Source organism: Cibotium barometz, chromosome 29 (assembly GCF_041138505.1).
Source record: "Cibotium barometz isolate CiBa-2024 chromosome 29, ASM4113850v1, whole genome shotgun sequence".
Classification (NCBI taxonomy): Eukaryota; Viridiplantae; Streptophyta; class Polypodiopsida; order Cyatheales; family Cibotiaceae; genus Cibotium; species Cibotium barometz.
The window spans coordinates 45,482,157-45,506,713 of NC_141074.1; the positions used below are offsets into that span (position 1 = coordinate 45,482,157).

Sequence of the window (24,557 nt, forward strand, 5' to 3'; positions counted from 1 at the left end):
CTTACCGAAGTTCATTTTCTCGGGAAAATGACTCGAGGAAGCCACTGGTGTCATTCTTGCATCCAAAGCCGCAAGGTATCATTCGTGTTCCATGCGTCGCCTGGCGTCGTCTTGTGCAACAGCATGGGCTACTACCGCACGATCTTCCATCTGTCGAATCTCCAATGCGCGCATCTGCACCTCGAGCATAGAACTCGGTTGCTGTCGTGACCCCTAAAAGGGTCATTTCGTAGAGGATCTAGAATTTGGGAAACGGAAGGAGAGGGAGGAGACGGAAAACGAGGAGCTGGAGAACGGGTGCACTCTTCCAGGGCCAAGATCTGCAGCTTTTGCTCTTCCAATTTGGTACCACGTTCTGCGGTTGCTCACATTATCTGTTGGAACATCTTCGATACACTCATGCCTGATGTCCTAGATGGGCTGCCTGGTGCACTTTGGTCCCAAGGTTGTCGTTCTCTCTCTCTTCGTCGTAGCTCGCCATAACAGGAAAGTGCACTTCCTTTCCAGAGTGCAATCTAACCATCCACTATGTGTGTGAGGCTTCTGGAGGCTGAAAACCAACCGTCCTTCGAGGGACGAGTCACATAGAAAGGGGTGGTCCACCGGAGTCTAGAAACCAACCAAACAAGTGAGAAAATTTTTCTCTCTCTGTTTTCTGGTTTTTCTTGCTGAATCTTCACACTTGAAGAAGGCTGTGATACCAATGTAACATGCGGATTCTCCAGGGTTGAATTGGTAACTTCAATGCTCAGAATTCAGCAATCGTTCACGATGAACATAACGCACAAAACTGAAGTAAATGTGCAGAAAATATATATATATATATATAGAGAGAGAGAGAGAGAGAGAGAGAGAGAGAGAGAGAGAGAGAGAGAGAGAGAGAGAGAGAGAGGGAGGGAGGGAGGGAGGGACACAGTATTGGGTCCCAAATCTGTAGGGTCCCCACCACGAATGGTGTATTTGCTTTATTAGAATGATGCAAATCAGCAAAATAAAGACTGAAATCTTGACCTTCAATGTTCACCTGGACTGGAACACTCCCTTGGCTGTCCTGGCCCCTTGGAATGCAGCTAATCCTTTGTGAAATATGAGATGCCTTCATCGTTTCTTGGCTGGAGTATTTATACTTCCCTTAGCATCTAGTCGGCCAGTTACTAAAGAGTCTCAAGACTAGGTCTTGGAAAAAAGTGCAAATAATTGGTTTCACACCACCAAATGGGCTGGCCATCCTGCGCAAGAGCCAAGGACAGTGTCCAGGCTGCTGGGCAGCCCTGCGCATGGATATTGGGCTGCTGGGCAGCCTGTGTGGGCTGTCCGATACCTGGTCGACAGCCATTCTAGGGCTTGGGGCCCAGTTGGCTGGCTGTCCAGAGGCCTTAGGGCTGGCTGACAGCCCCTTCTAGCCCAAGCGATGGCTGGTGACCACAGCCTGGGCCCTCCTGGCCCCTTGGGGGTGGTTATACACCTCCCCCATGCCCACACTAAGAGTGCAAATCTTAGCCCTGGGGTAGCCCTATGGGCTGGCCCCATCTCTACATGCAAACCTACATGCCTACAGAAGTCTGGCATCTAGTTACAAACCAGATACATAGAACATCTAACATTTGACATCGTTCCAGAGGGGGACTCGTAGCGCAAACTAGCTCTGCTTCATATGCAGGACAATGCACACCTGACCTTGAACGCATAGAGTGGAACCCTGGTTGACTCGTCCCGGACTAGGCTCGCATGGGACCAGTTTTCCACTCCAGGTCCTTCACCTTCTTGTTCAGATATGTCCACGTGGCATCCAAGTGCGGGATGCACATGACACTCGTTGAAGTCGCCATCGCTAAGGACGTTGCCTTGCAAGTGCCAAGGCCCAAGAGAGGAGAGCTTGAGAGGCTAGAGCTATGAGAGCTTGAGCTTGAGCTTGAGAGCTTGAATTTTGTGATGGAGAGAAGGTTGGAGGAGAGCTTTTTAAAGGGAGGCCAAAAAGTCCAAGGCACACACCCAAGGCCAAGGGCCAAGGCCCAACTATTGGAAGACGGTCTAAAACGACACCAAAAGCAGGCAAGCCCCATAACAGTCAAAAACAGCCATAAACGGGCAAAACGACCTTAAAAAAAAAGGGTAAAAAATGGTCAAAACAGTCAAAACAGCAATGGTCAAAAACTGCGGGATGATAAAAAATGTCGATGTTTCAGACCGTGCGTACTGTACCCTACGACTGCTGTACGGTGTATGACAACTATGGATGTTGCCATCAGGGCATATGTCGGTGTTGATGCTAGAACCGAAGTGGTGGTTTGGGGGGGGGGGGGGGCGGGGATGCGGGCGGAAGGGGGGAGCAACATGCTGGAGGTGCTGAATGAAAAGGGGTATGGGAGCAAGGCGGGGCGGGGCGGGGGTAGCGCGCAGAGGCGATGGCGATGGAGGGTAGATGCATGTGCGCACATGGGGGAGCTCCAGCTGCTTGATGGTATTTCTAATCATGTTAATCTGCCTGTTTTATCAATATCTTTTTTCACTTTTGTTTTTTGAAAAGGTTTTGGATTTGTCTTTTAGAAGCTCAGATGTGAAGTACCAAAAAGTTGTTGGCAATGCAGGTCAAGGAGATATTGGTGGAAGAGTCTAATGTACAGCCTGTTAATAGCCCTGTTACTGTTTGCGGTGACATCCATGGCCAATTTCATGATTTAATGAAACTTTTCCAAACTGGTGGTCATGTGCCTGAAACAAATTATATTTTTATGGTAAGCTTTTGGATGCTCTAGGGCTGCCAATATTCTGGACTCTTGATTGCACGTGCTGCTAACTTGGCTGTGGTACCATGGTATCAGGGAGACTTTGTGGATCGGGGTTATAATAGCCTGGAGGTCTTCACAATACTGTTACTACTTAAGGCAAGGTAAGGGATAGGACTCTCAATTAGCTTGCTGGTTTCTAACCTGAGGTTTCACTGAATTTTTTCATCAAATGTGGAGTTTTTTTTTTTGCACCTTGCTGGCAAGGAAGAGGGCTAAGGAGAGGAGAGGAGATCCTGCAACATTAGGCTGGAGGAGAGGATGGTTGAAAGTGAGGAAGAGGCAAGGGGCGGATTTGTGTTTTTATAGCCCTGCTCTTAGCCAGATATTTGCAACCCGCTAGTGGATGCTTGAAAGTGGAGGAAAGGGAGAGTTGGAGGGAGAGGGTCTTTTTATAGACCTGCTCTTAGCCAGCTATTAGCCAGTCGCAACCACCTTTCAGCTAAGCTGGTTGCTGTGCTGCTGCCTGCTACCTAGCACTTATTGGCCAGGTCAACATGCCATGTGGAAGACAACATATTACCTCCATACTCGGGCATCTTTTTTTAAGGGGATTTTGGGCCCTTCAAAAGCTTCAAGACTCCATAGGTTGCCCAGAGCAGCTGACAAAGCTCCATGAGCTCCCCTGGGGTGTTGCTCGTCCAAACAGGCTTTGTCTCGGCTCCTAACCTTTTGGGTACTAGATTCCACTGCCTGCTCATTCATGTGCTAATGCTCTATTGTGTTAAGGCCCGTACTTCATGGAGTCACCGAGCGGTTTTACATTGTTTGTAGGGGTTTACCAAACTTTGATAAGTGCCAAGCGTTCTGGTCCCTCATTGCAAAGAGCAGTTCCTCCCACAAAGATCCCCTCACCCCAGTCATTGTGGTGTCTATACTGCCATGGCTACGCTCCTCCAGAGCTTCAGTCATGTTGACACCCCCCCCCCCCCCCAACCCAAAAGCCCCTTCAAAACCCGCAGCACTAATGACCTGCACGGGGAAGGCCGTGCTGCAAGTCAGCCGGGTCTCTGGCCTCAATATACGAACATGCTCCTCTCCAGGAGAGAGCGACATTCACTGGGCTCTACCTAGAATGATGGAGCTGGAACCCACCACCTGGATAACGAGCTTGCTGTTGACAGAGATGCAAAACCTTCCCTGGTACAGGGCACCAGAAGGTGTGGCTGCGGCCTAGGAGAAGCTTCTTACCGCGCACAGCCATGCCTGTTGTCAATTGATGCTCCTGAGTCATGAGAACATCAAGATCGCTCCCAATGAGGGCTCTTTGAAGCTCCTCCCCCAGTATGCGTCAAATGCACTAAGCACTGCCCAGACCACAAACGTTCCATGAGACACGGCTGCCTGCAAGTTGCTTAGTGTTCTAGAGGACAGGATATTGGAATACAGATATCATGCCAGAGCCTCCTTTTGGACACAGGCAGGGGACAGTTTCATGTGATTTCTTCTCGTCCACAGGACCACACCACAGGCGAGACGGTGTGTGCATCCTCAGGAACCCTGATGGGAAGGTGGAGTTGGACCCGCCCTTGGGTTTGGGCCATCACCTCTGATTTCTACTGCTTGCTTCTTACCGCAGGCCTTGAGTCCCCCCCAGCACGATAGATCATGCCAGAGTGTTTGGTGGCACACGAGGGCAGTTGTACCGGTGGCTGTGAGTAGTTTTCTGGATTCTCCCTTCTCCACCTATGTGTTGGGGGAAGCAAATGCAGGCTTTTCCTCAATGGAAATGCCCATGGCTGCCTGAGCAGCTTTCGGAGGGGCTGATCCATCTCATCCCCAAGAAGGGGGGGACTGACTGGAGGAGTGCCAGTGGAGACCCATCACTGTCGTGGGTACTGCCTACAAAATCCTTGCCAAAGCCCCCGGCAGGCGCCTTGAGCCATACCTCTCAGACCTCATCCATGGTACACAAACTGGTTTCATCCATGATAGGAGCATCCTGGATAACATTTTCACGTTCTAAGAGGTGAAAACGTCGGTTAGTATCCACAGGAGGACTTGGCGGTGCTGCTTCTGAACTTTGAGAAAGCCTACAATCAGGTGGACTGGGCATTTCTTGAGTGCACTATGCTCAGGATGGGGTTTTCAGCCCCTTGGGTACTGGGGGAAGGAAAGGAGGGGGTGGTGGGGGTGCGGGGGGTCTCAGTTCTATACTCTGCTTCCCATCTCTAGATGAGTGTGCTAGGGCTGCCCCCTGGCCCCCTTTCTCTTCTTGTTCGTGGCAGGGGAGGCCACGAGAAACTTTCTTGGTGTACAGGATACAGGTCTCCAGGGCCTCTCGCTCCCAATCAAGACCTTGGAGGAACTCTTGATTCAGACTTTACAGATGACACAGAGGCTTTCCTCTCCGGCGATGTGAGGGGAACGTTTGGCAACTTGCGGCCACGATTGAAGAGTTCTGCCTTGCCTCAGGAGCGAAGATCAATTGGCAGAAGTCATGTGGCTTTTGGGACTTGGTGCCCAGTTGAGGGTTTTCAGGGGATCCCATGCTGTGCCCCTATTTGGTATCTTGGGTGTTAGGTGGGCATAGACATCTCCCTAGAGCAGCAGATTGCCTCTCTTCTTGTGAGTATTGAGAGGAAGCTCTTATATTGCAGCTCTGCGCGGCTCTCTCTGGTTGGGCGAGTTATTATGGCCAACTAGGTTCTCTTGGCTACCATGTGGTACATCACTTCTTGCTGGGCATTCTCGCTTTCTTGCAGAAGCCAGGACTAGCGGCTTATCAGGAACTTCCTTTGTCTGGGGGCAGTGGTAAGGCTGCCGAAAGTTGCATGGAGAGTTATCATTCAGCCCATCCATAAAGGGGGCTTGGGGATCATCAATCGGATGGTGCAGAGCAGGGCCCTTCTGGGAAAGGTGATAGTCCACAGCCTCCTCTCATACGGGGAGCCGTGGAAGGATTTCCTTCTTGCCCACATCTCGACACAGGGGAGATCCGTTCTTGGCGGCCTTTGGCTCCTAGGCTGAGATGGATCTTCACAGAGGCCCGCATGCACAAGTTTGGTTCCTCTTTTGAGGGCAAATTTGCAGCCAGTCCTTTGCGTGCTTGGGTGTTCTTTTGGCTGGCCCCTCTTCCAAGCTCCTCCCTGCCCACTGAGACAGGGAGCGATCTGACAGGGAGCGATATCAACAGGCCATGATTTGGAACCATTTCTTCCGCTTACCAAGCAACTGGAGGCTAACAATCATGGCTTAGAGGCTTAACAACCATGGTCTTTGCAAAAGCCTCAGAGATCAAGTCCTGCCTCGGGAGGCAAAGATAGCCTACATCAGCATACCAAAGCAACCCCCCTGGCTCTAAGCAGGGTAAAGAGGGAATGATGGAGCATTACAAAAAGAAATATTGAGATTTTGGGGGACGTTGTTGGCAGAGAACCCATGACTAATAACATAATAGGAATTAGAAGAACTTTTGGAAGTCAAGAAAACTCCCCATGCTAGTGCAATGTCGATGAAGATCTTCTTTCGATGCTCTTGCCAAGCGATGGACATGTGGACTATCTTTTTAGGCTCAGGAGCCAAGGCTTTGATGCTGGAGGCTTAATGTTGAAAAAACCCCAAATCTTGGTGGGCATTGGATCTCCAATTTGATGAATTTCTCCATATTGGAGCAAATTCCTTAATTTCTAAGTTGTAGAAGCTTTAATTGCTAATTTCTCATTTGATCTATGAAATCCCCAGATCTTTGCAAAAACACCCGTGAAAGAAAAACTCTCAGAATATTCACCGGCAACTCCGAGTGGGCCGAAGGGGTTTCACAAATTACTTGACCATTAATGCAATTAAACACTTAAATTGGCCACAACCTTAAACATATGCCACTTAATTCCGCAAAATTGTGAAAGCGGGATGTGCACATTTGACACCACATAGAGGCCGGAATGAGTGGACCCCCCCTTGGAGTATTTTATTACCCAAGGAAAAAAAATATTATGTATAAGCTTTGGAGGAGCACACGTTCCAAATTTATTCACATACAACCATGAATAATTCATATACATGGGCTGTCATCAAAAAGCCCCATGAAATTGCCAAGAATATGTATAGCTTATCCAATATCCCACATAGCTGTCCATAAACCCAATTGACTGAATCATAAGCCCATAAAGCTGTCCATAAGCCAATATGGCTGAGATAAGATACAATACACCATGGAAATAGCAAGTGCCCAATGGCTCAATTTCATGCCCAATGGCAAAAGCAAGTGTCCAATGGATGTCCATATATAACCAATTAAGAAAACAAATGCCCCATGGCTGAAAATCATAATACAATGATTAAATACCCTTGGAAGGACTTCCTCTTGGCTAGGATTTGAACCTGTACTCTGAGGGGCCCTTGGCAGCAGAGCACTAGATGGATCTTTACAGAGATGCGGGCCCGCGACTTTAGTCCAACTTTTGAGGATAGATTCGTCGCCAGCCTATTATGAGCTTGGGATCACCTCAGGCCGGCTCTCCAGCAGTCAGTTCCGATTGCCTTGGAGGAGCGTCTTCGGTAGCGCCCCTAATCTAGAACCCCCTGATCTGTTTCACATGCTGGGGGCCCGGCCTCATGTATCCTGGGGAGTGTTGAGCATATGACCTGCCAGATCCCTTTTGCAGATCGGCTTGCATTCAGATAGCTTCCCCGTGAGGCTCAGGAGAGAGGCCTGGTTGGGATCCGGGGTTGAGACAGACTTAGCTTCGACATCGACTCTACTATTCCTAAGGAGTGGCTGATCCCTATTCCAGATCCGACTCTTCGGCAGTTCGTGGCGTGGACGAGGTTTGGGGTAGCTTGGAGCTAGGCAGGCTGATTGGCGAGCTGGGCTAGGGATGGACTGATGGGCGGGCGCCCAAGTGTGGACACCCCATGAGCGGCCAAGAGCCTATAAAAGGGTGGCCAAGTTCATTCAGTCAGTTAGAGTCTCGCGAGTCTTTGCAAGAGCTTTGCGGTTAGGAGCTTGGATCTAGTGTAGAAGTGCACCAGCTTCATGTAGTCGAGGCCAGCAACAGTCTCGAGGCTCGCGAGGGTAGCTCCGTGGCGGTATGGGACGTCATGGGGTAGAGATTGGTTGGTGCGTCTTGCTAGTTAGCTCAGCTCGTGGCTCAGTGGGGACAGCCAAGTCTTGTGGGTTTTGCCCATGGCTGTCATGGTTAGGTGGTGAGTCAGGTCTGCACCCCCTTCACGATTTATGGCTTTGTTTTGCAAGTTTCGGGTCATGTTTCAGGATTGCTCTACAAGGAGACACTTGGGGTTTTGACACTTTTGCCCATCTGAATGCTGCTACTCGCTTAAGATCTCACCATGATAGTTGCAATCTGTGCTAATATTGATGGCTGTGTTTTTTATCCTCTTGTTACCATCATCATCATCATCATTATGGGTGCGGTTTTTATCTTGTTGCCGCCATCATCAACATCATCAGGGCTGCACTTTTTATGTTGCTTGCCGCGATCATCACCAGCACTTGTGTTTTCATCATCATCATCATCATTGCTGTTTTTTTCTCATGCGTTAAACCTACGGCAACCGCCTCAGCCTCAGCCACCCTCTACTCCTCTTCTACTCCAACCTCTCTGCTGCATTGCACCTGCAAGGTGGCTGCATAGGAGCTTCTACAGCATCAAAGTTTTGGGTTTTTTTTCACGCATGAGGTGATGTTACCAACCTGGACATTTCCTAGTATGAAAGGGGTTTGGTGGACTCTTGTACATCTAAATATTGGAAAGTACAAGCTTTGGGAATGGGGGATTATCCATAATTCAATACAAGGATCTAGCCTGAAGCTTGGTCTAGGCGCTTGAGATGGTTTCTTGGACACAAAAATGGGCATTGGAACTCAAGTGTCAAGTGGAAAGCATGTATGGCGAGCTCCGGAGGATTTAGGAGAGATCTAGTATTGAAACATAGTTCTACATGGTGCTCAGATACATTTCTAATAAGGTGGAATACAAAAGATCACACTCCTAATATCTAGGAGAGTTACTATTTTTAGACAACCCCCAATAGAAATTCCATTCGTGTCATTGCATCTTTTTTTCCTTGGAAAAAGATCCTTCTATTAGTTAACAAAAAACAGCCACGAAGGGTTAAGTACAACCGCAAAGGTCTAGATACAAACTCGCCTCCATGTACGGGGTGAGGATCAAAGAGTCAAGGGGTGGAGAAAGATGCACTTCACCTCCGGCTGGCCGCTGTATGAGGAGAAGGCTATCTCATACAAGGGGAGGGGGAGGGAATAACCACACAGGTGGTCTATAGTGCCAAGTGGGCTCACCACCTCTATCTGTGAAGAAAGGGCCAAGCCACCAAAGCCTCAAGAAAGCTTCCCGCCCCTTCCGCATGCAATCAGAGCCACTGTGCAACTTCCCCCACTGGCCGTGGAGGGTATGAATGATGTCAAGCCAAATGCTCCTGATGGACTCCACAAGCGGAGTGTGGGTGCCTTCGATGGCTTCGCTCTGCATCTAGCTCTCCAGATGTGCAGGCAACAATGCTGCTACAAATCTCCCATCCTTGGCACGAACCCAGAGTCAAATGATCAGTAGATGGGGCTGGACTGGTACTGTCGCAATGCGAAGGTGCGAGACCTGAAGGGCTAGGCCCCCACCTTCCTCCTTATAAGCCATGACAAACTCAGCCTCAGTGGCCCAAGCGACACTGCCCCATGAGATGATACGATTCAAGGTCCTGTCCATCCTGAAAATGTTGAGAATGAGTTGCCAAACCTGCTGAGCCTTCGGGCAATCCCAAAGACAATGTCTCTGAGGCTCCTGAGGGTGGCCTCACCTCAGGCAAGCTGCTGGTTGACCGCCTATGTCCAACCACGTGCCAACTGCCAAACTCCTGTGTACTAGCAGCCAAAGAAAGAGGTTGATCTTTCAAGTCAGAAAATTGTCCTAGAGCCTCGTCCAAAAATCCAAGAGAAAACGCTACGAGAGGCCCTGTGACTCTCAGTGTGCTACTCTTGCCACGGTGCCCTCGACCTCGGGCATCTGGATCTTGCGGCCTAGTCATGCAATGTATGCGAAGAACAGAGTACCCAGCATCTCCTCCCTATCAACTGGATCACGCCAAGTCCACTCTCCCAAGTCCCACTGGAGTGCTGCACACGGTAGATACACTCTGAGCACATGACATACTCCCCTTCCTCTAAGAGCTTACTCTTAAGCTTAGTAATAAAAACTTTGGGTACTCCCTCTGAAGGGTAGTCAATGTCTCCCATGTAGCGTCCTTCTCCACACGATCCTTCCACTTGATCTTGTATTCCGTGAGTAGCGTATGCCGCAATCGTCTTTCACGAAATCCAAGAATCTTTTCCGGTTCGTGTGGCACAAATGTCATATCCTCGATATCTACGATTTCTTGAGGAGTAACTAATTGGTATGTTCCACCCAGTACTTCCTTAAGTCTATTGACATGAAATACGGGATGAACTTTCACATGAGAAAGTAAGTCCAATTCATATGCAACCGAACCAATCCGGTGTTTAACCCGAAATGGTCCACAGTATCTAGGGGATAATTTCGGAGATCTGCCTGCCCATAAAGTCTCCGAATTTTTCAGAACTCGCAAATACACCATCTTTCTTTCAGAGAACTCTCTCGGTGAACGATGTTATTAGAATAAAAGTTGTCTCTATCTTGAGTGCTTCTAATAGATTCCTTCACAACTTGTAACATTTCTTGCATGTCTTACAAAAAAGTACGCGTTGCATCATGCTCAAGTCGTGGAAATCCCATCGTAATAGGTGATCTAGGTGAAATCCGTACATAAGCATAAAAGGACTAAAACCTGCACTCGTATGCTTTGTACTGTTGTTGTATGCAAACTCTAACATAGGAAAATAATCATCCCATGAACCTTGTCTTTTGGAGATATATGCACTAAGCATGTCCTCCGAAGTCTGATTCACCCTTTCAGTTTGGCCATCAGATTGAGGATGATGTGAGGAACTCAGATTCAAAGTTGTTTCCAACTTCTAAAAAACAAGCATCCAAAAGTCACTGATAAATTTATAGTCCCTATCACCGATTATGTCCTGCGGTAAACCGTACAGTCTAAACAATTGCTCGATAAATTGTCTTGCTAATTGCGTAGTTGTAACAATCTTCCGTGTTGGTAAAAATCTAGCCATTTTTGTCAAGCGGACTACCACAACCCAAATAGAATCGTGGCCTTGACGTGTTCTTGGCAATCCGATAATAAAATCCATGGAAATACTTTATTACCTGGGATTTGGGAAAGATGCAACATCCTTACCTGTTTAAAGCGTTCAGCTTTATTTGCTTGACAAATCTTACACTTGAGGACATAATCTTCTACATACTCTTTCATCTTTGGCCAATAAAAAGTGTCTCACTAAAGCTAATGTCCTATGTACCCTGGGGTGTCCAATAGAAGGGGCGTCGTGACATTGCTTAGAAGGGGCGTTGTAACATTGCATAGAATCTTGGACCTAATGTCCGGGACTTGCGGTACACCAATTTTGTCATTACGGAACAGTAAACCATTCCGAATCATCCACCGGCCTCTCGCAGCTTGAATGGTAGGCTACTTAGTCACTGAGTCTTGGTCAATCAATGAGCTCCCGTCTTGGATCCTATGCCAATATGGACCAAAATAACTATCAGTCTTGCAAAGCCCTCTCAATGACTGAAATAAGTAAGTGGAAATCTCGGTGAATGAGAAAGTATTCACCTCTCTGATCCGACTAAGCGCATTTGCTACACTATTCATGGACCCCTTTCGATAGCGTATTCAAAATCAAAATCTTGCTTGCTGTCACATGTACCCTGCACTGGGGTACATAGTGACACATTGGCATGATCATCAGTGTAGCAGTTGTACAGAAGTAGAACCCTTTTCTAGGATTATTTGTCGTACGCTGTGACCCCATTGTGAGCCCTCAGTCTAGGGATAGTCAGGCACGAGCTACGTAGGTTAGTCTCTGAGATTTAGAGGTCAGTCAATAGTGAGTCACCTTAACCCACTTGGAGAAAGCATCATTGAGGAGCATGTATGTGTCAAGCTTAGCATTAGATGCATGTAAGCATTGTAAGTGCATTCACATAGAAGGGGGGCAGCCCTAAGGCCAGCCCCAAGGCAGCCCATACTTGGGCTAGGCCTTGCAAAGGCTTCGAAGAGCTTTGCCAAGCAGCTGTTATTACAGCCCGACCAATATCCTTGGGCAGCTGATTGTGCATATGGGCATTAATGCTGCAGCCAATTGTGCATATGAGTAGTCGTGGGCATTCTCTGCAGCCGACAGGTACTTTGCATCAGCCGACTGACATGATGAGGTCGTGGGACATAATTGCATCAGTCGACAGCCTCTTGAGGCAGCGACTGTTGACCAGATGAGGTATAAAAGCCTTGTCTCGGCCCACGTAAACCCATTCAGGTATTCAGCAATGAACATTCAACAACAGCAGCTCCACAGTCCTGCTCATCTCCAAGCAACAAGGAAGATACTCTTCTATCTCAGCCAGCATATGTGTAGTCCTACAATCATCTGGACTTGCATCAGTGGCCAAGGAGAGTCTTCAGCAGATCCTCGGGATAGCTGGATACTCAGCTGACGTACGGTCTTCCTCGTCCTTGCGTTGGGCATTCATATCACTTGTACTTGGCATTGTACAACATTTCTCCAAAGAATAATATAAGCAAATGCTCCTGCTTGCAGAAGAGGGCCCTTGAGTGGGTATTGGGACCCAATACTGTATCGTCTTCTACATTCTCATCAGCTTCTCTCTCTACTCTCTAAAGTTGATGCTAAAGATTCTCACCACATAAAGGTATAAAGAAGGCCTTGTTGTGTGTTATCACGATCAACCTTAGTGCATGTAATATCTGCCCATCTAGCTTTTCGTCCTCTCAAATCATCCACATCACACACATACTTGATTGACTGATGATCAGTCAATACCACAAACTTGGAGCCATATAAATAATGCCTCCAAACCTTGAGAGCGTAAACGACATCGTAAAGCTCCTTCTCAAGGGTTTGCCAATGAGATTGAGTGTTGTCTAGCTTTCGACTCTCGAAAGGAATAGGTCTACCATCTTGGAATAGAGCAACCCTGATTGCATAGTCACTTACATCAGTCTCAAGAACATAAGGCCGACTAGGATTGGACAATGCTAAGGTAGGTGCTTCCTTGACTTTATCTTTCAAAAGTCTGAAGGCCGTATCCAAATCGTTATTCCAAGGGATAGGTTGAATCGACTTACGTCCACGACCTTTCAACAAGTCGGTCATCGGTAGTGTGAGCTGAGAGTACTCCCGCACTGGTTTCCGAAGAAAATCTCACCGTCTGCGGTATTGGCCAAACCAAAACCTTCTGCACTTGGTCACAGTCAATGCAAATTTAGCATACAATCGATTCTGTCTTAAAATAGTCAAGACAATTGTGAGGTGGCTAAAATGATCCTCAAGAGTACGAATGTATACTAAAATATCGTTCAGGAACACCACCACGAACTTCCCAAAATGTTCACGAAAAAGATGGTTCATCGTTTGCTGGAAAGTGGCTGGAGCAACCCAAAAGGTAATACGAGAAACTCGTAATGGCCATACCTAGTCCGAAAGGCGGTTCTTTCGACGTGCCTTTCATGAATATGTATCTAGTGGAAGCTAGTACATAAATCTATCTTTGTGAAATACTTCGCTACCACTAAATGGTCAATCAGGTCATCTGATCTAGGGAGAGGATAGCGGTAATCTCTTGTAATCTACACACTCTCGCCAGGTGTTGTCCTTCTTTCTCCTAAGTAACACAGGCGCACCCCAAGGTGATTTACTTGGACGGATCTAGCTCATCCTTAAATAATCTGCGAGTTGTTTGGCCAACTCATCTTCCTCCTGTAAGGTGGAATGCTAACAGGTTAAACACTTAGGACTAGATCAATATGATGATCCACTGCCCTTTTGGGTGGTAAGCCCGATGGCAGCTCTTTAGGAAATACATCTTGAAACGAGTCAAGTAACTTCTTTAATTCTTTACGTTCAAGTACACTTAATTCATTAACATCCATAGCAGGGACGAGAAATGAAGAAAGTGGAATCAGGACACAGTGGAAAGCAATATACAAAGACTTCTTCAAACTGCGCCCAAGTTGTTGGTTTAGGTTTGAGTTCCTTCCACCACAGCAAAGCTTTACCCAAGGGGAAACTTGTTGCCAATTGAATCTTTTTGTTATTGCCATATGGATGAAATTGGAAGTGGACCTGCCACTTATGTAGCCACGTGTCCATAATCTCCTTGGTACGCTGCTTTTGCTCGCTCTGGAGGAGTGATGTTGGGGCCTAAAGCAGATGCCAAGGTATCCATGCCCGAGAGAGTAGAGAGGGAAGTGGTCAATAAAGAGAGAGAATTTTGCAAAGTTTACATGTGCGCGGTGACATGTGTCTAATGCTCTGTGAAAGAACCCTCGAAAGTAACTTTGAACTCTCGAAAATCAGATTTAGTCACGAAATCTTCGAAAGGATCGCCTTCAGCGGCCCTGGTAGCTGGCAAGACTTTGGGTTCGGTTATAGGTTCCATCTTGGATTCTTGGGTCGACATCTCGAAGTGGGAAAGTTGGAAAGTGAGAGAAAAGCCTGGCTACCAAACGAAGAGAGGAAACAAATGAAGGTGCTACAAGCAAGAGATGGTGCAAGAGCACTCCAGGAGAGGTGCTGTGCTGAAAACGAGAAGTCCACGGTGGTGTTTTTGTATGCCCACGGAAGCTTTTTGGTTGTTGAAAAAGAAAAACTTCTACGTTGGATTGCTTTTTAGCTTTACTAACGCCACCGACGTAAAAAAAAAACGGTTGTTAAAAAAGAAAAACTTCTATGTTGGATTGCTTTTTAGCTTTACTAATGCCACCGACGTAAAAACAAAAAAAACCGTGCTAGTCGTGTTTGAATGCGTTTTCTTTTTGTTTCGCAAGGTTCTGAAAAAAAAACAGTAAGCAACGAAAAGCTTAAAAAAACATGGGCTAAAAAAAAGGCCCCACTTGGGACTGCCTGCCACCTATCGACTGCAACGAAAAAAAAACACCGGCCGACACCTACGAACAGCGGCCGACCGTCACCTGCGAACAGCAGCGAAGAGAGAGAAACTTGCTGCCCGACTGTTTGCCACTTGCCGGACAAGCTCTATCTCCTTCTCTCTCTCTCTCTTGCTGGTTCACAGCCGACGATCTCTTTTGCTTCTCTCCTTGCCAAAAACAAACTCTCTTCACATGCTGTCCAAATCGACCCTTTGCAAGACCACAACCCAACTCGGGTTCCAACGATGCAAACAAGAAACCATACGCTGAATTCTGGAAAAACAATAGCAGTACACATGAAAAAACAGCAGTGTAGCCGAACTCATACCTCTTCTTGACCTCTTTCTTTTCCTACCTACCAACTTGCTCGCTTTTTGAGGCATGCTCTGATACCATTGTCAAAACCCCAAGGGTCTCCTCATAGAGCAATCTTGAAACATGACCCAAAACCTGCAAAACAAAGCCATAAATTGTGAAGGGGGTGCAGGCTTGACTCACCACCCAACCATGACAGCCGTGGGCAAAACCCACAAGACCTGGCTGTCCCCACCGAGCCACGAGCTGAGCTAACTAGCAAGACGCACCGACCAATATCTACCCCATGATGTCCCATGGAGCTACCCTCGCGAGCCTCGAGACTGTTGCTGGCCTCGCTTGCATGAAGCAGGTGCATGTGTGCACTAGATCCAGGCTCCTGACCGCAGAGCTCTCACAAAGACTCGCGAGACTCTAACTAACTGACTGACCTTGGCCACCCTTTTATAGGCTCTTGGCCGGTCACCAGGTATCCACAATTGGGTGCCCGCCTCTTAGTCCATCCCTAGCCCAGCTCGCCAATCCGCCGGCCTAGCTCCAAGCTACCCCAAGCCTCGAAGCTAGTCTTGTGTGCGTGCTGCACACGGTAGATACACTCTGTGCACATGACAAAAAGATGGTTGATCAGCAGCAAACAGTAAAATGTAAACAGAAACCCTAAAGCAGACAGAAACTATAAACGTAGAAATACAAAAAACAGAATGAAGCATATGACCGTGCTTTGATACCATGTTGGTATCCTCAGAATCAGAGAGCAAGCTATGGAGGGTGAAAGATATCCATGATGCGAGTGTGGAAAAGAAAGATGAGGATTCAAGAAGAGAGGGAGTTCAATCCATGAAAATGGTGTGGAGAGAGAGAGAGAGAGAGAGAGAGAGAGAGACATGATAGACCACAAGAGAGAGATGTTGCACAAACTCAAATGATATTCATTGTTGTAATGGAACCACCCAAGTACATGCTTTTGTAGGCATCAAGCCTCATCTTTTGACCTAGACCTTAATAAGGGGGGGCTGTTCACACCCTAAGGGGGTGGGGTGTTAACACCAATGGACACACTACTAGACTCCAAAATACCCTACAATTCCTAACTAAATCGATCTTGCCCATTCGAACGAGTACCCACATGCTATATGTTTGGCCCGGCTAGCCTGCTCAACACCTTGAAAATATTTTTTCTGATCTTTATGAAAATGGTTCATTGAGATGTTCCAAATGTAAATAACACATTTTTGTGATCGGAAAAACTTTCGACCCATAAATTTCTACAATTTGCAAATAATTAATTATTATTATTTTATCTAAAAATTGTGTTATTTACCCAAAGTTTAACATTAGTGAGGCCTTGAGAAATCTTCTACTCCCACAAGAAAATCAAGTAGGAGGCTTGGCTAGTATTACATATGAAAACTTTTGAGGATTGACCCAAGTTCAAATCCTACTTTCAATATTTTTTTTAAATCTTATATTTTAACCCTTAAAAGTTCTATTTTTTTCAATTTTAATTATTTCACCTTTGATAATTTTGTCAAACCTCAAATCCAACTGAATATTTGGCCAATATAAATTGAGCTGGTTGATTTATGTGGTTGTATGACACCGGTCAGAGTGCGGACGCCTGAGTTATGAGGAAATGGTGAAACATGCATTAAATTATGCTTCCTGGAACACTTCTGCTTAGGACCTTAACAGGGAACCCGATTGAACACACGAGTTCACTTTTCCGATGAGATCGTTATCGCCTCTTTTCAGAATTCAAAAATTCAATTCTCTCTCTTTATAAGAACTGTTCTCTTTTTTTGAAATTACAAGGCGATGGGGTAACCTCAGAAGAGGGATATTACAAGCATTGTGGCCCGCACGTTTAGCAGGCACGTTACAGTGAGCCTATTGAGGGTACTCCCACCCCTCCAGTAGAGTACATTAGCTGCATTTGGACAGACACTATCCACATCCTGCGTGGAAATTGAGATTGATTGGCAAAGGACTCCGACCGCATGCACAGCAATACCGCGCAGCCTTCTGCATACTTGGAACAGTGGCCCGTTCCTCACCAACATGGGTGGTGATATCACTTGGGATTACAGACCCTCAGTGTGGCTTTCCCCCCTTCTGCTAGGATGTAGTCTCCCTCTGAGAGCGGCAAGCCATGGAGACAGCACCTCCTCCTCCTTTTTTGAGCATTTTTTCCTCTATGGAGAATTGTAGTCCCCCACGGGTGGACGTCTATTTTTAGCTAATAGAAGGATCTTTTTCTGGGAAAAAAAACCATTTCATGAGGCAATCCGCATGGCTAAGAGAAGAGGCATGCAGGCCCTGGAAGGCCTCTCCTTGGCATGCAAGGTTTTTGGGGCAGATTGGGAAGGGTAATAAGCATAATCCGTCATAGGGTGCAATTGCTCGACGTGAGTGTGAGGGTGCAATTGCTTGACGTGAGTGCGAGTGCTTGCTGACAAGTAGGTTCACTCCATGCTCGCATGGAATCGGGCCTTGCTTGAGTGAAACACTTTGCCATGGATGTACTTGTAGATCCCCCTCTTGGCGGCGAAGCTGAGATGGAAGAAGTTGAACAAATGTATATCCTGGGCCTTCACCTCAAAGGCCTCGAGCGCCATCGATCCCAATGGCCCTTTTGGTCCTGAGGTCACCCACAGTGTGCGAGTATCTGTCAATAGCTTGGTTCCCGAGGGTACCACAGAAGTGTTGTCCCACTCCTGCTCTGACTTATTGCTGGTCAATCATGTCTTCTTATCAGAACAAAGGCCTTTAAAACATGAGCGATAGGATGCATGGTCCACTCGACACGGAGGTGGGAGCTTTGACATCTCACAATTCTACTAATAGAGTAGAGGACTCAATGTATGCCTACAATATGTTCTTGTGTTATGATGATTTGATGGACAAGATGTTGGCTCGTTTGTCCAGATTTGATGCTTGAAATCATCTTGCAATACTCTTGTCTTGAACTCCCCACTGTAATTGCATGTGCACCAACTCAAGTAAGGGAGTTCAAAATGGAGGACCAGTTTTACACTGTAAAAGTGAATCGATTCAAGCCACCTGGAACCTTGGATATATTCCAATCTTATGAGCTGGTGTGTGTCTCTGTGTGTGTACGTGCGTGTGTGTACACTGTACATGCACATGCGCATATGTGTGTGTGGTATGTATGTTTGCATGTGTATGTATGTATTTTGCAAGATGATTTGCACTTTTGCCATGAGGGGGTTGGTATTTTTGGTGCATGCAATTATGATAGAAATGTGTTCTTTATGATATCCATACGAGACATAAACAACTACAATCAGTTTTGAAATGTACCTGGTGAACAGCTTGATGTGAGATATCCTAATGCTTGAACAGGTATCCAGCAAACATGACACTTTTGAGGGGTAATCATGAGAGCAGGCAAATAACACAGGTGATACTGCTTGATTTGTTCATGTAGGATCATAATGTGTGCCACATTGTTTGTTTCTGAGTCCACACCATTGCTTTTCTCAAGTCATTTATGAGTTCAGGTGTATGGTTTCTACGAACGAGTGCCAACGAAGTGTGTTCATGTAGGATCATTATGTGTGCCACATTTTTTTTGTTTCTAAGTCCACACATTGCTTTTCTTAAGTCATTCATGAGTTCAGGTGTATGGTTTCTATGACGAATGCCAACGAAAATATGGAAATCCAAATGCTTGGCGGTACTGCACGGAGGTGTTTGACTACTTAACTCTCTCTGCCATTATTGATGGAAGAGTAAGTGTTTCTATCTTGGCAACACAACCTGCAAGAGCATTTCTGCCACACTTTTTGTCATGTGTAGACATATCAGATGTCTTGGCTATGAAGGAGACATTGATGACCACTGTGCTCATTTTTCTGACAAGTTGTGCTTGTAATACAGGTCCTCTGTGTACATGGAGGCCTTTCACCCGATGTTCGTACCATTGATCAGGTATGTAATGCTGTTCGTGCTTGTTTTGGATGTGTCAGTGGTGCCGAAACATGGGATGTGAAAGATTTTATGGGGAGTCTGTTCTATGTTATTTTTTCCATTGTGAATTATGATTCAAAGATTTATCATCATGCTAGGTTTGGCCTTTTTTGGAAGGTTAAGAATTGATTTTTTTATTTATGCTATGTTCATTTTACAATATTGTTCTCTTTTTCACCCAGCATTTATCATGGTCATGAATACACCTTCACGTGCTTGTATAGCTCTTATTCACATTAGTAAATGCTAACAAGACATCTGCTGAGCCCCGACAGATCAGGGTGATAGAAAGGCTTTGTGAAATACCCCATGAAGGTCCCTTTTGTGACCTAATGTGGAGTGATCCAGAGGATATAGAGACTTGGGCTGTTAGTCCACGTGGTGCTGGCTGGCTTTTTGGAGCAAGGGTTACTTCAGAGGTGTGTTTCTCAACTTGTACATTCTCATTATTGTGGCATTGCAAGGGTCACCGATGTCTTTTCCTGCAGTTCAATCACATCAATGGACTGGAGCTAGTTTGCCGTGCGCACCAACTTGTCCAAGAGGGGTTGAAATACATGTTCCCAGATAAAGGGCTTGTTACGGTATTCTAATTTTCTAGTGTCATGATTCAAAGTTCAACTCCTTGGATACAGTATTAGAGACTTTATTAATGTCTTTTACATGTGAACATAGTTTCCTAAGCAATATAATGATGAGGATTTTTCGTTGGTGTTGGGCATTGACTCTTCTTGACCTTCACTTTGCAGGTGTGGTCGGCCCCAAATTACTGTTATCGATGCGGAAATGTTGCCTCCATACTAAGTTTTGATGAAACCATGGTAACGTTCCATTGTAGCTAATGAAGGCAATTCTCTTGATTTATGCATTCTCATGTGGGCATGTGCATGGGTAGATCAGGTGTGCATGCGTGAAATGCGTTTTTTATGCTTGAGTGGGTGTGTTCATGAATGCGGGTCAGGTGTGCATACGCAGTGTGTGTTTTGTATGCTCCAGCAAATGTGTGCATGTGTGAGGGTTGGTTGTGCATGTGCGGAGTGTTTTTGTATGCTTGAGTATGTGTGTGCATGCAGGCACGTGGGTCAGTGTGCATGTGCAGAATGTTTTTTTGAATGCTCGTGTGGGCATGTGCATGGGCGTGTGTCGGGTGTGCATGTGCAGCGTGTGTTGATTGTTTTTAAGTCTAACAAGCTCATTAAACTGAGTCTCATTCAGGAAAGAGAGATCAAGTTTTTCACAGAAACAGAAGAGAACAGTGCAATGATGGCACCTCGGGCTGGGGTGCCGTATTTCTTGTGAAAACACATGCAATTCTTTGATTCAAAGAGGTGATTGTAATTTAAAAGAGCTTTACCAAAGTGGTGCTTTGGAAAGCCCTTAGATTGTAGCAATGTGTAGGTAAATTTTGGGCATTCTTGTGGGGACCCTTGTTTTCAGTGTAGGGTTTCAGCAACTAAATGTTGATTTTTATTTCTTTTAATGAAACATTGGTGGGCATCTGTCTTTAACCTTAGTTTTACCATGCCATTCAAAGGCTTTGCAATCTCTACTGTTGCCTTCTATAGCTGTAAGATTGCATATCTGAAGTTCACTGCATTCCCTTATGAGATCTATCTCTTGGCCTGTCTCTATGCACTACCTATGCAATGAAACATGGAGCTGTTTGATAGGAATCCGGAATGGATGTGTTTGGTGGTGAACTCCCAAGTATCCGGGTATATCAGTAAAAACCCCTTGTCTAGACTCATTCTGGATGGAGATGCGTTACATTGAACTCCTGTCCTGTCCTCCGGATGTAAAGCTGCCAAAGATAATCTGTAATAATTCTGTTTTACTCTTGTTTTGTAATGTAGGCTGCATGTGATTCTGTGTATGTACAGGAGATAATACATACGCGCAATATCCATAAGTGCCATGCAATGTGATCCATGAATACAAACATTGTACAGCTATCTGCATATGGGAAGATAGGGCAGCCATGGTAAATCTTATTCTGCCATTGAGTGTTTCTCCCTTGTGATGAATCCTTGGAATGTTTATGACCAACTGAAATGATGCATATATGTGCATTGAGCGTGTTGCAAACTTTAAGATAATCTGATGTGGGATGGAGGTATTCTACAGATAAGCCATGAGAGCATCGTAACTGGTAGTGAAACCAAGCGTGTAGTGCAAGATGATTGTGCCCTCCTTGCTGTTGAAGGAGCCAATGCTCTAGGTGTGGAAGAAGGCTTCCCAGTGGCTTGTGTATGTGCAATGAACCCTTGGCTTGGCGCACCTGGAGTTGCTTGTGTATGTGCAATGAATCCTTGGCTTGGTGCTCCAGTTGCCCCAACAGTGTGGATAAGATCAGCTTAAGTATCCCGAATGTTCTTTGTTGGGGAGTGGGCTCGCTCTACAATAGTCTCGCTGTAGCGCGCTCGCTAAATGTGCCAGGAGGCAAGGTTGCAAATGAGCTCCCATCGTTGGCATGCATTAGTCTTCGGGGTCAATGTCGGGGGTTGTGGCCATTGTTCCCATTGAGATGTGACAGAGCACACGAGAGCTAGTCCTCCTTTGTCATCCCCAGAGAAGAGTGGCAGGCCGGTCTCTTCCTGCTAGGCTGGTGTCCCCCAGGTAATGGTGCAGGCATTGGTGGGGTCGGCGGAGAATGTGCCACCAAACCTGCTGGGCCTCCGGGAATTCCAAAAGCAGTGTCACTGGGACTCATCAAGGCTGTTACATCTGTGACAGGTCACAATGGTCTCAAAATCGTGAGTGAGGTGCCATCAACCATAAATAGGATACCTTACGGGGGCTGAAGCTGCTCCAGAGGTGTTGCCAAGATTCTAAAGGACTGTCGTCAGGATCCCTTGAGCATGCCAATGATAAGAGGCAATGGGGGTACCATCAATTTTTGGTGGGAGAATCTGATGCCCCAATTTGGCAAAGTACTTGAAGAAGAGAATGGGGGAGAGTAGCAGTGGGGTCGTGCCAACTCTACTCATTGGGGTCCCACTAAGGGCTTGTTCTCAAAGCCATAAGCACTAGGATGTGACACCCAAGAGGGGGTAGGATGGTTGAGTCGAATGTTGAGGTATATAGTTGAGGCGGTTGACAGACCATGGAGGTGCTTTTGTTGGGTGTGTCAGATGTCTTGTAGCTATGAGAAAAAAAGTGCAGTTGCCCTTCGTGGTTCTCAGCTCTTTTATGTTTCAAATTATAACTGTTTTTGGTGACAGATACTTAGAAATTCACCGAGCTAAGTAGGATCAAAGCAAATATTTAAAATTATGATTAAAGTTGATCATTGATAAGCAAATTAACATTTACATTCTCAAAGCTTCAAAACAAAACGCATTGCAAATCACGCTCAAAATTAGCAAGGAAGTAAATCTTTTTGTAGCCCCAGAGAGAAGCAACTAGATCCCACAATTATCTCCTTGGCTCTGTCATTCTTTTTCGTATAAATTTGAACCAAATAACTTATGAACAAAGGCTATTTAGACCTTCGAGTTCTCTAACCATACATAGAGTTGTGCTCCCCTTTCATCTATATAGGATAACGGGATCAAATTTTTAACTCTCTCCCTTGAACTAATACTTGTAGATTATTCCTTGAGGGACTTCTACAACTTAGGTGAAGGATTGGTCTAGGACCTTTTGTCCTTACATAATAACCTTGACCTTCTTTTAATCATAAGCAGGAGACAAAATCTTCCTTGAATTGGAGGTGACAAGCAATGTTTTTTAATATAAACAATAAGTTTTCTAACTACCATGCATGGATGGAGAAACAAGATTGTTGCCATTGTATACTCTTACTATTCATGCTATAACCTCTTTAATCAATCTCTAACCAATTCTAAATCTTGTTGCAAGATTTAATGTCTCTCTAAGCTCTTGTCTAATCCTTTAGTAGCCTTTTAACCTCTCTTTTCCTCCTCTAATCCCACTCAAGTCACTTTACCCTCTTGTAAGCAAGTTCTCTACCATGGAAACATTTAATAGGAGACCTAATGATTCCATCTCTGAGTATGTTCTTAAACAACTCTAGGAATGAGCAAGGTATGTGGGTTGGAGAGAGATTCACGGTTAATGATTGGGTTTACAAGCTCAAGAGTCACACAGAGTTAAAGCTTGTGGTGTTTTGGAACATCATTGGAAGGGAAGATTATTAGCTTTCAAGAAAACTCGGAATGAAGGCATAGCGGCAGTGGTTCAACATGTGTACAGGGCTTCAGACATTCATCTTCCTTCTCAAATGGCAAAAACCAACTTTCCTTGTAATTGTAAGTATGTTGTTACTAATGTGATTCTATTCAAATCATTTTGTTATACCCTTGTTCACTTTTTTTTTTTGGGTGTGGTTGTAGACATATTCCCATCAAGTTACATAGAGGAATAACCATTGACGAGCATAATAAGGATCTTCAATGCTTTTCATTTCACCATAGGTGAGGTTTTATTTCTTAATAAGAACCCTAGGACACTTATAGTAGAATATTCTTTTTCACACACTCTTACATAGTTCCCTCTAGGCCTAAAGACTATGGAAGACTTAGAAAGGCTTACATTTTTCTCATTAGGCAGTATTGAGTGGCCAATCCCAGACAAATGGAGTGTAGATATCTTCAAACAAAATATGATTAGTGATTTTCAATCCTCTTTAAAATTTACAAAGCCCTCTTGATCAATAAATATTAGTTGGTATTCTCCGTTCATCTTTTTGTGTTTTGTAAGCTCTTGCCACAAGCGACTCCAGAAATGTTCATTTGCGAGAAATTGCAATCTGAACAGATGAATGGTTTATTTGGAAATGGTTGGCATATAGTGGAAGGGGTATATAAAGGAGATGTATATTCTTGCAGAGTTATGAATTTAAGTATCACACTTTGATACTTGAAAGTACGCTCAAATTTATACATCCAATTCTTTTATGAGTGATGGATGAAGAAAAAGGGGGAGTGGATACCATTGCAGTCATGTGAGGGTGTTGATTTACCCATAGAACTATCGGTTAAACTACCCAATGGCACCCTCTAAATTTTTCTATAAATAAGGGACCTCCCTCATTTTTGAAATTTGTATCACTAGCACTCGCACACTTTGTTAGCATACATTTCTTAGAGCTTTGCTTGCACCCTCATTGCAATCCTAATGGATCATTCCATAGTGTATGAGAACTTTCTTGCATTCCTAGAGAGGACTGAGTGGGCTGGCCAGCAAGAGCTATTTCACATTTTCTCTTGCACCATTGACTTCGAAGCATCTATCCTCCTCGCCAAACAAGACTACAAGGAGACCTTGGAGTACATGGAAACATACGTGAAGCCCTTTGCTATGATTATCCCTCATAGTAACACTCTCTGGGTCCCTTGCGAGCTTCTACGCTTTATCAATAGAACCGATGTAAACTATCCTAAGAGATTGCGTAGGTACCAACAAGCCGTGCAAGAAGAT

General features: G+C 45.5%; 1 protein-coding gene across 2 annotated transcripts in view; it reads left to right on the top strand.

Moving 5' to 3' along the window:
• The window catches only part of LOC147622254 (phytochrome-associated serine/threonine-protein phosphatase-like), a 31,878-nt gene extending 11,250 nt beyond the window's left edge, over positions 1-20,628 (top strand). For both annotated transcript variants that reach the window (XM_086823363.1, XM_086823362.1), the window contains 9 exons: positions 2,589-2,735; positions 2,823-2,890; positions 18,489-18,546; positions 18,767-18,877; positions 19,026-19,076; positions 19,391-19,534; positions 19,604-19,699; positions 19,865-19,936; positions 20,331-20,628. In XM_086823363.1, coding sequence (XP_086679489.1) covers positions 2,682-2,735; positions 2,823-2,890; positions 18,489-18,546; positions 18,767-18,877; positions 19,026-19,076; positions 19,391-19,534; positions 19,604-19,699; positions 19,865-19,936; positions 20,331-20,414 — 738 coding nt within the window. In that variant the 5' untranslated portion in view covers positions 2,589-2,681 and the 3' untranslated portion in view covers positions 20,415-20,628. The remainder of the gene's footprint in view (positions 1-2,588; positions 2,736-2,822; positions 2,891-18,488; positions 18,547-18,766; positions 18,878-19,025; positions 19,077-19,390; positions 19,535-19,603; positions 19,700-19,864; positions 19,937-20,330) is intronic.
• Positions 20,629-24,557: the final 3,929 nt, after the last annotated feature.